The 12,955-nt window shown below is 39.2% G+C and overlaps 1 protein-coding gene across 1 annotated transcript in view; it reads left to right on the forward strand.

Moving 5' to 3' along the window:
• INVS (inversin) overlaps nt 1-12,955 on the forward strand; it is a 137,935-nt gene that overhangs the window by 84,961 nt on the left and 40,019 nt on the right. The window contains exons 11-12 of the mRNA XM_065878773.1: nt 1,638-1,744; nt 10,422-10,634. Of these exons, the coding sequence (XP_065734845.1) occupies nt 1,638-1,744; nt 10,422-10,634 (320 nt within the window). The remainder of the gene's footprint in view (nt 1-1,637; nt 1,745-10,421; nt 10,635-12,955) is intronic.

The raw sequence follows: 12,955 nt of genomic DNA on the forward strand, positions 1-12,955 counted from the left end.
CCTGCCATCAGCTTCCATCAGATTTAATTTAATATTTTTTAAAAGATTCTTTTGATGAAAGTTTAAATCATTGATTTTTTTCAATATTTTTTTTCAGTATATGTATTTAAGCATGTTTCTTATTCTAAGCGTGCTTTAGCTCCATCTTACAAATTTGGATAATTTGTACGATCACTATCATTCAATTCAAACACTGTCTGATTTCCATTTTGATTTATTATTTGACCCATAGATTATTTAGAAGTGTATTATTTAATTTCCAGGCAGTTGGGCATTTTCTCATTATCTTTTTGTTTTTGATTATATTGGTTTCCTATTGCTGCTATAAAAAATTACCAGAAACTTAGTGTCTTAGAACAACACAAATTTATTATCTTACTGTTCTGGAAGTCTGAGTCCAAAATGTCCTAAAAGCCAAGGTGTTGGCAGGACTTCATTCTCTTTGGAGGCTCTAGGAGAGAATCTGCTTCCTTGACTTTTCCAACTTCTAGATGCTGCCCACATTCTGTGGCTTGTGGCTGCATTCTTCACAGCAAGCAGTGACTGGCTGAGTCTCGCTCACGCTACATCACTCTGGCATTCACCTTCTGCCTCTGTCTATCACTTACTTATAAGGACACTTGTGGTTATATTGGGCCCACCTGGATAATCCAGGATAATCTCCCCAACTCAGAGTGAGCTGATTAGTAACCTTAATTCCATCTACAACCTTAATTCCCCCTTTCCATTTAATATGACATAGTTACAGATTCCAGAGATTAGGATGTAGACATCTTTGCAAGGGAGTTCCTTATTCTACCTACCGCACTGATTTGTAGCTTAAATTTTACTGTAGTTAAATAACATACTCTGAACTATTTTAATCTTTCAAAAGCTTTTGAGGCTTTCTTCATATCCCCACACTTGGTTGATTTTGGTAAATGTTCTATGTATACTTGAAAAGGGTACTAATTTTGTCGTTGTTCGATGCAATGTTTTATATACATATCACTTAGTTCAAATTTTACATTGTGTTGTTCATGCCTTCTATATCTTTACTGCTTTTTTATCTATTTGTTCTATCAACTATTGTAAAGATGGGTTAAAAATCTCCCACTGTGATTATGGATATGACTATCTCCCCTTTCAATTTTGTCAATTTTAATCCTGTATATTTAGAAGCTGTGCTATTATGTGCATACAGATTTAGGATTGTGATATCTTCCTCTTTGACGCCTTTAACACTATGAAGTATTCCTTTTTATCTCTAGCAATGCTTCAAGCCTTTTTTATCTTTCATGACATTGAAATGTTTTAAGAATACAGGCCATTTATTTTATAGAATTTCACTCAATTTGAGTTTGCCTAATGATTCATCATAATTAGATTCAAGTTTTACATTTTGGGTTGGAATATTGCATAAGTGATATTGAATTCTCAGGGTATCACTTCTGGAGACATTTGTTGCCTCTTAACATAGTATTAATTTTGATCATTTGGTTAAGATACAGTCCATTTTCTCCACTGTATACTTAATATTTTCTCTTTTTGTAATTAAGCAGTTTGAGAGAAGTGTTTATATATTTGAGTCATCATAAATAACTATGTGTCCAAAAATACCAACACCAGATGTGCTTGATTTTTCTTTATGCTTGTAGGGAAGGACAGCTTTGCACTGGTCTTGTAACAATGGATACCTTGATGCCATTAAATTACTACTAGACTTTGCTGCTTTCCCTAATCAGATGGAAAACAATGAAGAGAGGTAAGCCATTGATAAAAGGAATATATTGTTGTTCATCTCACATCCTTTCTGCCTTATTTTTTAAATCTCAAGTTTAGATATTGGTTCAGAAATAAGTATATTCATAAGGAAACACTACACTAAAAAATCCTGAACCAGAAGAAAAGAACAAAAGTTCTATGCAGTGTTGATTTAGAATCATGGGATTTTTTTTTTAACATCTTTATTGGAGTATAATTGCTTTACAATGGTGTGTTAGTTTCTGCTTTATAACAAAGTGAATCAGTTATACATATACATATGTTCTAGAATCATGGGATTTTAAAGCTACTCAGAACTTTAGATATTGCCTAGGGCAAGCTCACATTTTCCAGATGAAGAAATTAGGGCTTCTGGCTTTTGGCTGGTAGCATCAAGTCAGGGGAGTCCTGACTCACCAGGACTACAAATTCGGTTAGGCTAATGGAATGTGTTATATATTCAAGAAGTTTCTCTTGATGAAGAGGATATTATCAGTTAGTGGACAGAGGTGCCACCATGCAGCATGAAAAAATAAGGAGAAACTAAGATGAAAGTTTGGGATTTTAATTTAAATACAGATTCCTTGAATAATATGAGATCCACAGATTTAGGCTGGAGTTGTTATCCAAGACCCCAGGCCCAATAAAAAGGACTAGACATAGTGTGAAGTCTAAGCAAGAGAGATTCTTGATGGTCTTGGGTCTAGGAAGATTCTAGTAACTTGTAGGTAACGAATAAGATGGTAATCAGATTTCCATACCTGAGTCCCCCCAGCCCAGGTCTGTGCTTTAGTTTTCATTGTTCGTGGATGCTGTCACTAAAATGGCCCTGCAGTGACACCGTCCCCACACTCTTGGTCACCACCAGCTCTTTCTGTCAGGAGATGGGAGACTCTGTAGGAAAGAGGGTTTCTCTAGGCCTGCTGTCTTGGAGGAAACATGGGGCCTTCATCTTTCCCACTTCTTTCAGAACCTTTCCCCATTAGTTATACCTCCATCTGTTATTCTCCAGTTCTCTTTCTTCTGAAGTTTGTCTTCTTTGCCTTCTCTCACACTGTCTTCCCTGCCTGCATTTCTTTATCATCACATTTAGACTGAAATCTGTGTCTGAATGGTCACTGACAAATTCCTAGTTGATAAATCACATGTCTTCATGATGTCTTCTCTGCCCACCCTCATTGGCCTTTCTTTATCTCCTTTCTATTGCCTCCTCTTCTTTACCTTATTGAGCCTATATCTTCTCTAAGCTTCTGTGACAGTATATTTTCTTCTATTTTATTTATTTATTTTGGCCGTGCCTCGCAGTTTGCGGGATCCCCAACCAGGGATCAAACCCTGCAGTAGAATCACAGAGTCCTAATCACTGGAACGCCCGGGAATTTCCCCAGTTCTCTTCTTTTATTATTATTTATTTATTTATTTATTTATTTATTTATTTTTGGCTGCTTTGGGTCTTCGTTGCTGTGCGTGGGCTTTTCTCTAGTTGTGGCGAATGGGGGCTACTCTTCGTTGCGGTGTGCGGGCTTCTCATTGCGGTGGCTTCTCTTGTTGCAGAGCACGGGCTCTAGGTGCGTGGGCTTCAGTAGTTGCAGCACGTGGGCCCCACAGCACAGGGGCTTCAGTAGTTGTGGCACACGGGCTCAGTAGTTGTAGCTCTCAGGCTTTAGAGCGCAGGCTCAGTAGTTGTGGCGCACAGGCTTAGTTGCTCCACAGCATGTGGGATCTTCCCGGACCAGGGCTTGAACCTGTGTCCCCTGCATTGGCAGGTGGATTCTTAACCACTGCACAACCAGGGAAGTCCCCCAGTTCTCTTCTAATCATGCGCCTTCTCCATTTCTTTGGCTTCTGTTCCATTTTTTATTTTTTAAATATAAACAGTCTTCAAGGACTGGATCTCTTCTCTCAGCCTATCTCCTTTGGGGACCTGACCGACCACAGAGGCTTCCGCACTCACTTGGGTGCTGGTAAGTTCTCAATCTCTATTTCAAACTCAGCACCCCTCCTTGGTTCACACTGTCATCTCCACTTCATTACCAGCACCATTGTCTAGATCTTGCCCTCTTTGACTCTTTCTGGGATTTTCGCAATGCCTTACTTGTTCTCCTTCCTTTGATCTTTCCCTCCTTCAATTCGTCACCTTCCAAAGTAGCCTTTCTAAATCATATCGCTGATTGTTAATCATGTCATTCCCCTGTTCAAATGCAGTCTCATCTAAGAAGATTGTTCCGCCCCACAGTCATGTGTCCCAAACTGTGTTCTCCCTACACTGTGAATCTTTACAGCACTTGGCACATTTCACATTATATTATGATTGTATGTAATCTGTCTTCCCTATTAATGGAGAGCTCCTGAAGATCATGGTCATCTCTGTATTGCTCATAGTGCCTTTCATGAAGTAGATGCTCAGTAAATAACTGTTGAGTTGTCAAATCGGTGTTTTCAGGCTCCTAGGAGCATCACCCTGCCTCATACCAGCCTTAGAAACTTATGTGGAATTCTTAGACCATGTGCAGACTTAGATAAAGCAGATTAGAGTGCCTTACTTTGGGAGTGATAAGTAACAGGGAAGAGCTAAATCGGACTCCACATTGGATCTGTTTCTTTGACTTTAACCTTTGCTTTTCGTTCCTTTTGTTACTATAATCATACATAATGGCCTGCCTCAGGGAACGTGGCCCACCTGTGAATGGCTGCAAGAAAAAGGAAACCAACACCTCCCCTCACCGAGGCTGGCCATTCCAGATGTTTTGCAAGACTGGTTGCCCTTTTATTTTACTTCCTCACTGCCTCTTCCTCTCTGATTCTGTAAAAGAAACTGGCATCCAGACCCAGATAAGATGGTTTTTCAGAGACACTAGTCTGCCATCTTGGCCTGCCGGCTTTCCAAATAAAGTATTCAACACCTCAACACCTCGTCTCCGATTCATTGGCCTGTCGTGCGGTGAGCAGAGCAAGCTCGGACTTGGTAACGATTATATAAAGAACTCACTGTCTCTATTATAGTCAACTGACAATTGGAAAACAAAAAAAGACTTGAAGATTTAGGTATTTGAACACTTAAGGAAACTGGAAAGCCAAGTGAAGTCCTCAAGGCTGATGTTTTGACATTAAAACAGATATGTGGGGCTTCCCTGGTGGCGCAGTGGTTGAGAGTCCGCCTGACGATGCGGGGGACACGGGTTCGTGCCCCGGTCTGGGAAGATCCCACATGCCGCAGAGCGGCTGGGCCCGTGAGCCATGGCCGCTGAGCCTGCGCGTCCGGAGCCTGTGCTCCGCAATGAGAGAGGCCACAGCAGTGACAGGCCCGCGTACCGGGGGGGAAAAAAAAAAAAAAGATGCTCAACATCGCTAATTATCAGAGAAATGCAAATCAAAACTACAATGAGGTATAACCTCACGCTGGTCAGAATGGCCATCATTAAAAAGTTAATAAATGCTGGAGAGGGTGTGGAGAAAAGGGAACCCTCCTTCACTGTTGGTGGGAATGTAAATTGGTGCAGCCACTATGGAGAACTGTATGGAGATTTCTTTAAAAACTAAAAAAAACAAAAACAAAAACAGATATGTGAGGGTGCTGAAGGTTTCTCCCTTTGAAACCCTGAAAAAACAAAAGGGAAAGATAAGGATGTATTCTATAACAGTGTTTACTGCCTGACTGCTATTTTTTTAGGAAACAATAAAAAAACGTAATATTTTGTAATTCAATTTCCATTTATATGCTAACCCTTGAATTTCAGACCTAAGTAAGCATGTAAATTAAGGTGCTTACTGCCTGCTGGAGTAAGCATATGTTAATTACAGACCAAAAGACCAAAGGAAAGAGCCTCCTAAGTGTACTTGCCAGTCTACAGGTAAAAAGAGACAATGGCAATATCCCAATCTCCTTTAATGTTTCATCAGCCATGCACCTTGATGTACAAATGTCGGGACTTGGCACTGCCTTTTATATTTATTGACATTCCAGTTTAGGCATTCTACTTATTCCATCAGACCATTCCCACATGGCAAGTCCAGTTGAATCTTGTCGCTTGTCTTTATCTACATTGTTTCTTGACTGGTTACCATCAATGTAGTGCTAATTTTTACTTCACGTGCATTGACACAAACCACTTGATGTGCACTATATAGACATAATTTTTGCCAACCACTGCTGATTTTCAGTCAATAACTATCTGACAGCCATACTCTGACATAGATGGGAGTATTCACAGCACTAGAATGTTTCTAAATTGAGTTTGGGATGAAGAAAAATTCAATAGTAATAATCACAATATGGTCAGTTGCTTAAACACTAGGTATAGATGTCAATCTTAAACCTTGCTAGATATTTGGATTGTGTCTCCCTGAATCAAAAATTGACTGAGAATTGTAATTTGAATAAACCAATTGTTAAAAAAAAAAAAGACGTTTTTGAGAAAATCAGGAGAACATGTATTTAGAGTGGGCATTAGATCTTACTAAGGAATTCCTGTTAATTTTGTTAATACAAGGACATTGTGGTTATGTTCACATTATTTATAGGTGAATCTAAAATGCAGAGAGATTAAATGATAGGAGCTCTGGGATTTGCTTTATTTGTTTGTTTGTTTGTTTGTTTGTTTATTTATTTGCCGTGCGGCTGCTCGGCTTGCAGGATCTGGCAGTGAAACCGCCATGTCCGCCAGGGAATTCCCCTGGAATTTGCTTTAAAATACTTGAGCAAAAATAAAAAGGAAGGGGATAGATGAATCAAATACGGCAAAAGTTTTGCTAATTATTAAATTTGGGTAATGAAAATATAAAGCATTATTATGCTATTCTCTTTTATTTATGCTTGAATTTTCTCATAATAAAAATATAATTTTTTGTAATAAAAATAATTTAACATATTTGAAATGCAACTTTCTATCCACAAGCAGCCTGAGAGATCTAGTTCTTCTTCTCCCCTTCCTTTCACCTTTTACAGATGAGGAAATAGAAGCTCAGAGAAGTGAAGAGAATGCCCAGGGGTCTGCTGACTTCCAGTTCAGCATTCTTAAGGGTATATTATGCCCATGTCATTTCTTTTTGTCATATTTGTAAGTAAATGCATAATTTGGGCCTCATTTTCATAAGCCATATTTTGATAATACTGTTTGTATACTATGTGAAAGACACTATATATTAATAATTATAGAAAAAATGATCAAGCTTACTAAAAATACATATGTTATTTGCATTTTGATTTAGAAGCAGTTTCATTCTATAGGAGACATATATATTCAATAATTGATAGATGAATTATGGAAGGATTACTGTACAGGGAGTCATATGATTTTAGTCCTCATCTAGATTTTGCAGGTAACTAGTAACTTGACCTTCAGTAAGTTGCTTAATCTTTCTGAGTCTGTTTATTCATTTATGAAATGAAGGTGTTAAACTAAACCTCTAAAATTCAGTTCAGCTCTACTCTTGTGTGGTACTATGACTCTGATGATTTTTTCTGTTGGGGAAAGTACAGTCATGAAAGGCATTTTTTTTTGGCATTTTTTTTTGGCTGTGTGGGGTCTTTGTTGCCGCACGCTGGCTTTCTCTAGTTGAGCGAGCGGGGGCTACTCTTCATTACGGTGAGTGGGCTTCTCACTGCGGTGTCTTCTCTTGTTGCGGAGCATGGGCTGTAGGCACGCGGGCTTCAGTAGTTGTGGCGCACAGGCTCACTAGTTGTGGCGCACAGGCTTAGTTGCTCCGCGGCATGTGGGATCTTCCCAGACCAGGGATCGTACCTGTGTCCCCTGCATTAGCAGGCAGATTCTTATCCACCGCCGCCACCAGGGAAGCCCCTGAAAGGCATTTTATTAATAGAATATATAGTAAAATTTGTGAAAGTTCTTCTGAATTTACAAAATGCTATTTACATATAAATAATGTTTTAAAGTTTATATAGGCACCTCTACTTTATGGCCTTCTGGTTTCTGAACAGTAGTGGCAGATCAACCCCCTAAAATGGGGGTTCCTTAATTTTAGCATTTAGGACTTCCTTCTGATCTTATAGTTTCCTTACTAAAGTGATCAAATCACCCTTTGCTTTTACTGAAAACCTCTTCCTTTTATATCTTACTGTGACTGTTAGGTGAGTTTTGAAGAGCAAGTTTCTTTTCTATAACCATTGGATGATTTTCTGTGTCTAATCATGCACCCATATAATCATCATTTTTCCACCTCATCAATCAACTGATTATTTCCTCCCAACACCTCTGACCCACTAACTCAGCAACAGTCACACAGAGGGATCCGATCAGGTGGTTTTTCAGTAGTCATAAGTTCTGGTTTCAGTCCTATGCAAATAATATTCATGATAAGTGACTGTGCTATCACCAACTGTGCTGCAGTGTATGTCCTGTAATATCAACAATCACAGCTGACTTTTATGAACTGCTTCCTTCTTGCCAGGCACACTGCTATCTTCCTCACATTGATTATTTCATTCTCTCTTCATGCCAAGTCTGTGATTAGGAAAAGCGGGGCTTAGAAGCACCAAGTAAGTTGGTTAGGAAGTGACAACCATCATTACCATTGTTGGATGGTAGAATTGGGGGTGTTTACTTCAAAGTTTTGTACTTTCTGCATTGTTTGAATTCTTAAACTATGTGTCATTTTTACAAAGTAATCATTTTTCTTTGAAAAAGGAAAGCATACTTGCAAAGATGTTAACAGTGGCTAATTCTGAGTGTGGGAGTATAGATGACTTATTTTCTTCTGTGTATTTATCCAATTTGGTTTATATTTCCAAAAGTAGAGAAGATTTTGTTTTTTTCTTTTTTTGCTGCATTGGGTCTTCATTGCTGCACGTGGGCTTTCTCTAGTTGCAGTGATCAGGGGCTACTCTTTGATGCAGTAAGCGGGCTTCTCATTGCAGTGGCTTTTCTTGTTGCGAAGCATGGGCTCTAGGTGCACGGGCTTCAGTAGTTGTGGCACGCGAGCTCAGTAGTTGTGGCTCGTGGGCTCTAGAGCACGGGCTCAGTAGTTGTGGCGCATGGGCTTAGCTGCTCTGCAGCATGTGGGGCCTTCCCAGACCAGGGCTCGAATCCATGTCCCCTGCGTTGACAGACAGATTCTTAACCACTGCACCACCAGAGAAGTCCCAAGAGAAGATATATTTTTTAAGGAAATCTTCCTAAAATCACACATCTAGAAAGTAGTCAGTTGAGATTCAAATACAAAACTATATGACACTAATACCCATCTTTTCTAAATAATATATTTATCAAAAAGGTATGCACATTGTACAAAATTTAAGGGCATTTAGTAAAACTAAGTGTCCCACTTACCCCTATCTCTGAGGCAACTAGCTTCCTTCCCAGAGGCATCACTGTCACCAGTTTCTTGGGAAACTTCTAGAGATATATTTTACATAGATGAGCACACAGGGATGTGTTCTTTTTATATCAGTGGAGCATACCATAATACTGCTCTGTCTCTTACTTTTTTCTCTTTTCCTTCATTGAACAAGTCATCCTGGAAATTGTTCCTTATATATGCATATACCACAATAATGGCCACGTTATGCAGATGACTTTATTACATGGATGGCCTGTACTTTATTTAACCAGTCCTCTGTTGATGGAATTGAGGTTGTTTCTGTGCTTCTATGAATATCATCGTACATACAGCATTTCACACAGGAGAGCATATCTATAGGATGAACGCATGTAAGTGAAATGGCTATGTCAAGGGCAGATCATGAATAATTCCTGTATATCGTGCCACAGTGTCTCCCCAAAGATTAAGGTAGCATACAGAAAGCCTGTCTCCCTCCACCCTCGCCAGCAGAGTGTGTTATTAAACTTTCTGATCTTTGCTAAGCTGATCATTAGATTAAAGGGCTCACTCATATTAGTCTTAATTTGTATTTCTCTTAAATAAGTGAGGTTGAATATATTTTTATATGTTAGGAGCCACTAGTATTTCCTGTTTGAAGAACTTTTATCTTTGTTTGGTATTTTTGCCTTATAAATAGTTGTTATTTTTATGTAGTTGGATTTATCAATCTTAAGGTTTCTGAATTTTTGTATCTTTTTTTGGTAAAAACTTTTCACTCCAATATTTTAAAAAATCTTCCATGATTTTTTCTAGTACTTTCATGGTTTCTTTTTTTTTTTAATATTTAGATCTTTGCTTCATCCATTTTGGAGTGAAATGTGATGTAAGAATCTTTTTTTTTCCAGATGGTTGCCCAGTTGTCCCAACTCTATTTAATAACCCATCCTTACTGTGGTGATATAAAGGGCCATCTTTATCATAGACTAAATCTCTCCATTTGGAGGTATAGTTTTCATTTCATAAGCATTAACTATCAGTGATCATGGGCTCAAACTTATGAATCTCACAGAATATTATCTGCAGTGCTTTCTTCAGATAGGAGCAAGGAATTACTTGGAACATGGGGAAGAAGAAAAGTGATCATGTGTTCTGATTTGTGAGCAAGTTAGCAAAACTGAGGAATAGACGTGGTCAGCAGCACAAAGCACCTGACCCCAGCTTCACCCTTGTTTTGTGTGCATCAGAGAAGAAAGGAACAGTCCTGGAGTACAGAAGATAGCTTTGCCTGAGGAACTTTTCCACATCTTAGAATGAGTTTTCCTTCTGCTGCATAATGTTGCCAGTTTAACTGTGCCCTGAACTACATTCTGACACTTAAAAAAAATATCTCCCTGCTTCAGGTACACTCCCCTTGATTACGCTTTGCTTGGTGAGCGCCATGAAGTGATCCAGTTCATGTTGGAGCACGGCGCCCTGTCCATCGCAGCCATACAGGACATCGCTGCCTTCAAAATCCAGGCTGTCTACAAAGGGTACAAGGTCAGAAAAGCTTTCCGAGACCGGAAAAATCTCCTCATGAAGCATGAACAGTTGAGAAAAGATGCTGCTGCCAAGTAAGTATGAGATCTAGAGACTGTGTTCTCACAACTCAGAGTCAACGTGGAATGGGGCACCATGGTGGGAGTGGCCAGGAGAGAGAATCAGGAGGGAATCTGAAATCACTGTGATCCTTGTACCCATGTCACCTTCCCACTTCTGCTCACCAGCCCTTCAGAGGAGGCTAACAGGAAGGATAACGACCTAATCTCTACTTGGTGGCTGTTCCTCTAGGTTAGTCCTTGACCTTCTAACTCCGGAACAAATCACCCACCCATGGCAAGGAGTTGGGGGATGGGGGTGCTACCTGCAGTAAGCTACAAAGGGATAACTGTCCTCTTACCTTTCCTACCTTTCCACAAGAAACTTATGCCAATATCTAGCCTACTTTCGCTAGACTAAGTCTAGTTTTGATTTGATTGAAGCAACCAACTTGCATAAATAACTTGCTTTCCCCCACCTATTCCTTAACAAATCTATATTAGGTAATGTAATTTATTCAAGAAGTATTGATTGAATTCTTACTACACATATAAAACTCTTGGCTTGAGCCTAAGGAGAAAATAGTACTTGCTTCGAGGACCTCACACTTTTTTGGATAATGATATATAATATGCAAAATAGTCATTTTTGCCTATTATATATTGTGATTATTTTGTCATAAGTAATTGATTCTAGATTAGGCCTTGGTTTGCCTTTTCTCTGATACTTGTTTTGGGTATTTTAAATAGCAAAAGAGTATTGCGTTAGCAGGTGTAATACCGAAACCTCTGATGAGAAAGATACGGATGACAGGCAGATTCTTGAGGGATGACTTCCTGGCTGTATCTTGAGTGTTTCCAAATCTTGAGTCCTTCCAATTCTTGAATCCTACCATATCTTGCCCACAAGGAGAAAGCATAAGTGTAATAAATAACAGTTAAAAATAATGATAAAAGGCAAGATAAACTATGTTAGTAAGAAGTTGAATACCACTATGAGCTGGAATGCTAACCATCTTGTCAATCTTCAAGACAAGATTGACAGGAACACATCATTTTCTGCGACTCTGAAGCTACTGAAATAGTTGATATCTTGGCAAGTATTATTTTGCACTCTTCTCATAACAAGGCTCTTTTCACTTTTACCAAAGAATCCAGCATTAACCTAAAGCATCTACGTGCCTCTTTTGCAGCCTTCTCATAAAAGTTCTCTGCATGTGGGTGACAACTGTAAGTGGGTAATGCATGTGACAAATTATCCTGAGTTGCAAGTAGACATTCTCTGCAAGGGAAGGAATATTGTATTTCCGACTACCGATGTGTCTATAAACTCAAGTTTAATGTGTGAGGATCCACTTTCCGAATTTGAAGCCATATCTACCTGAATATGAGGTGGGGCTCTACAAAGCCACCATGGCTGACTTTCTATGTTCCCAAAAAGGAGTGTATTGATCCAGACACATTCCACTTTGTTACTGGAGAGAGGGGCCCCAGAGTTCTCCCCCATCCCAAACTCCCTTTCCAGTGGAATAGAAGGATTGTGGTTGAGTGAAAAGGAGACCTGGGTTCAAATCCAGCATCTGATATTTACTTAAGATGAACTGAACACAGCATTTCTCTCTGGGCCTCAGTTTCTCTATAAAACATGACAAATTAGACTAGCTGATTTTAGGCACCCTCCAGCTCAGTGGAAACCCCTGTCTTCATTGTTAGTGACCTAAGCCTCCTTGTCCTCTCCTTTTCCAGTGATGCTGCCCAGAGGCTGTATGCCTGGGGCCAAGAGTTCCAAGTCAGTGTACGCTGGGAACTGAAAATACATTTATCAGGAGAGCTGTACGGAGGAAGGGGTTTCAAATAATGCCATGCTTAAAAAGAGTACTGGTTTGCAGTATTTTTTCCCTAGCATGGCCTTTTGTAGCTCCAAGCCCAGAGGGTTTGAACCGACAAGGAGATTTAGGAGACATCTTTGTAGTCTAACCCCCACCTTCTACCCTTTTAGTTGTTATCCTGATTCGTTTCAGTGTTGTGAAAGATAGGCCCTCTTCGTTCTTAATTCTTAGTTTCTGAAATTGATTTTTAAAAACACTTTTAAATGGTAGCTGTGCTTACTGTGATAATCATTGAAATTACCAAAACTGAAAATCTCCTGTACTTTTTCTCAGTCACAGTCTTTCCTTTATTGGTCCTCATTATTGGGAGTGAACAAGTTTCTTACACTTCCTAACCATCACCTCCTACAGACATTGTAGCATAGATCTCCAAGAGAAATATTTAAATGGAGAAGTAACTGATTTAAGTTGTATTAATTTTATTTCTCAAAAGTTATTTATGAAAATCTGAGTCAGTGTTTAATTTTG

This window comes from Phocoena phocoena, chromosome 6 (assembly GCF_963924675.1).
Source record: "Phocoena phocoena chromosome 6, mPhoPho1.1, whole genome shotgun sequence".
Lineage (NCBI taxonomy): Eukaryota > Metazoa > Chordata > Mammalia > Artiodactyla > Phocoenidae > Phocoena > Phocoena phocoena.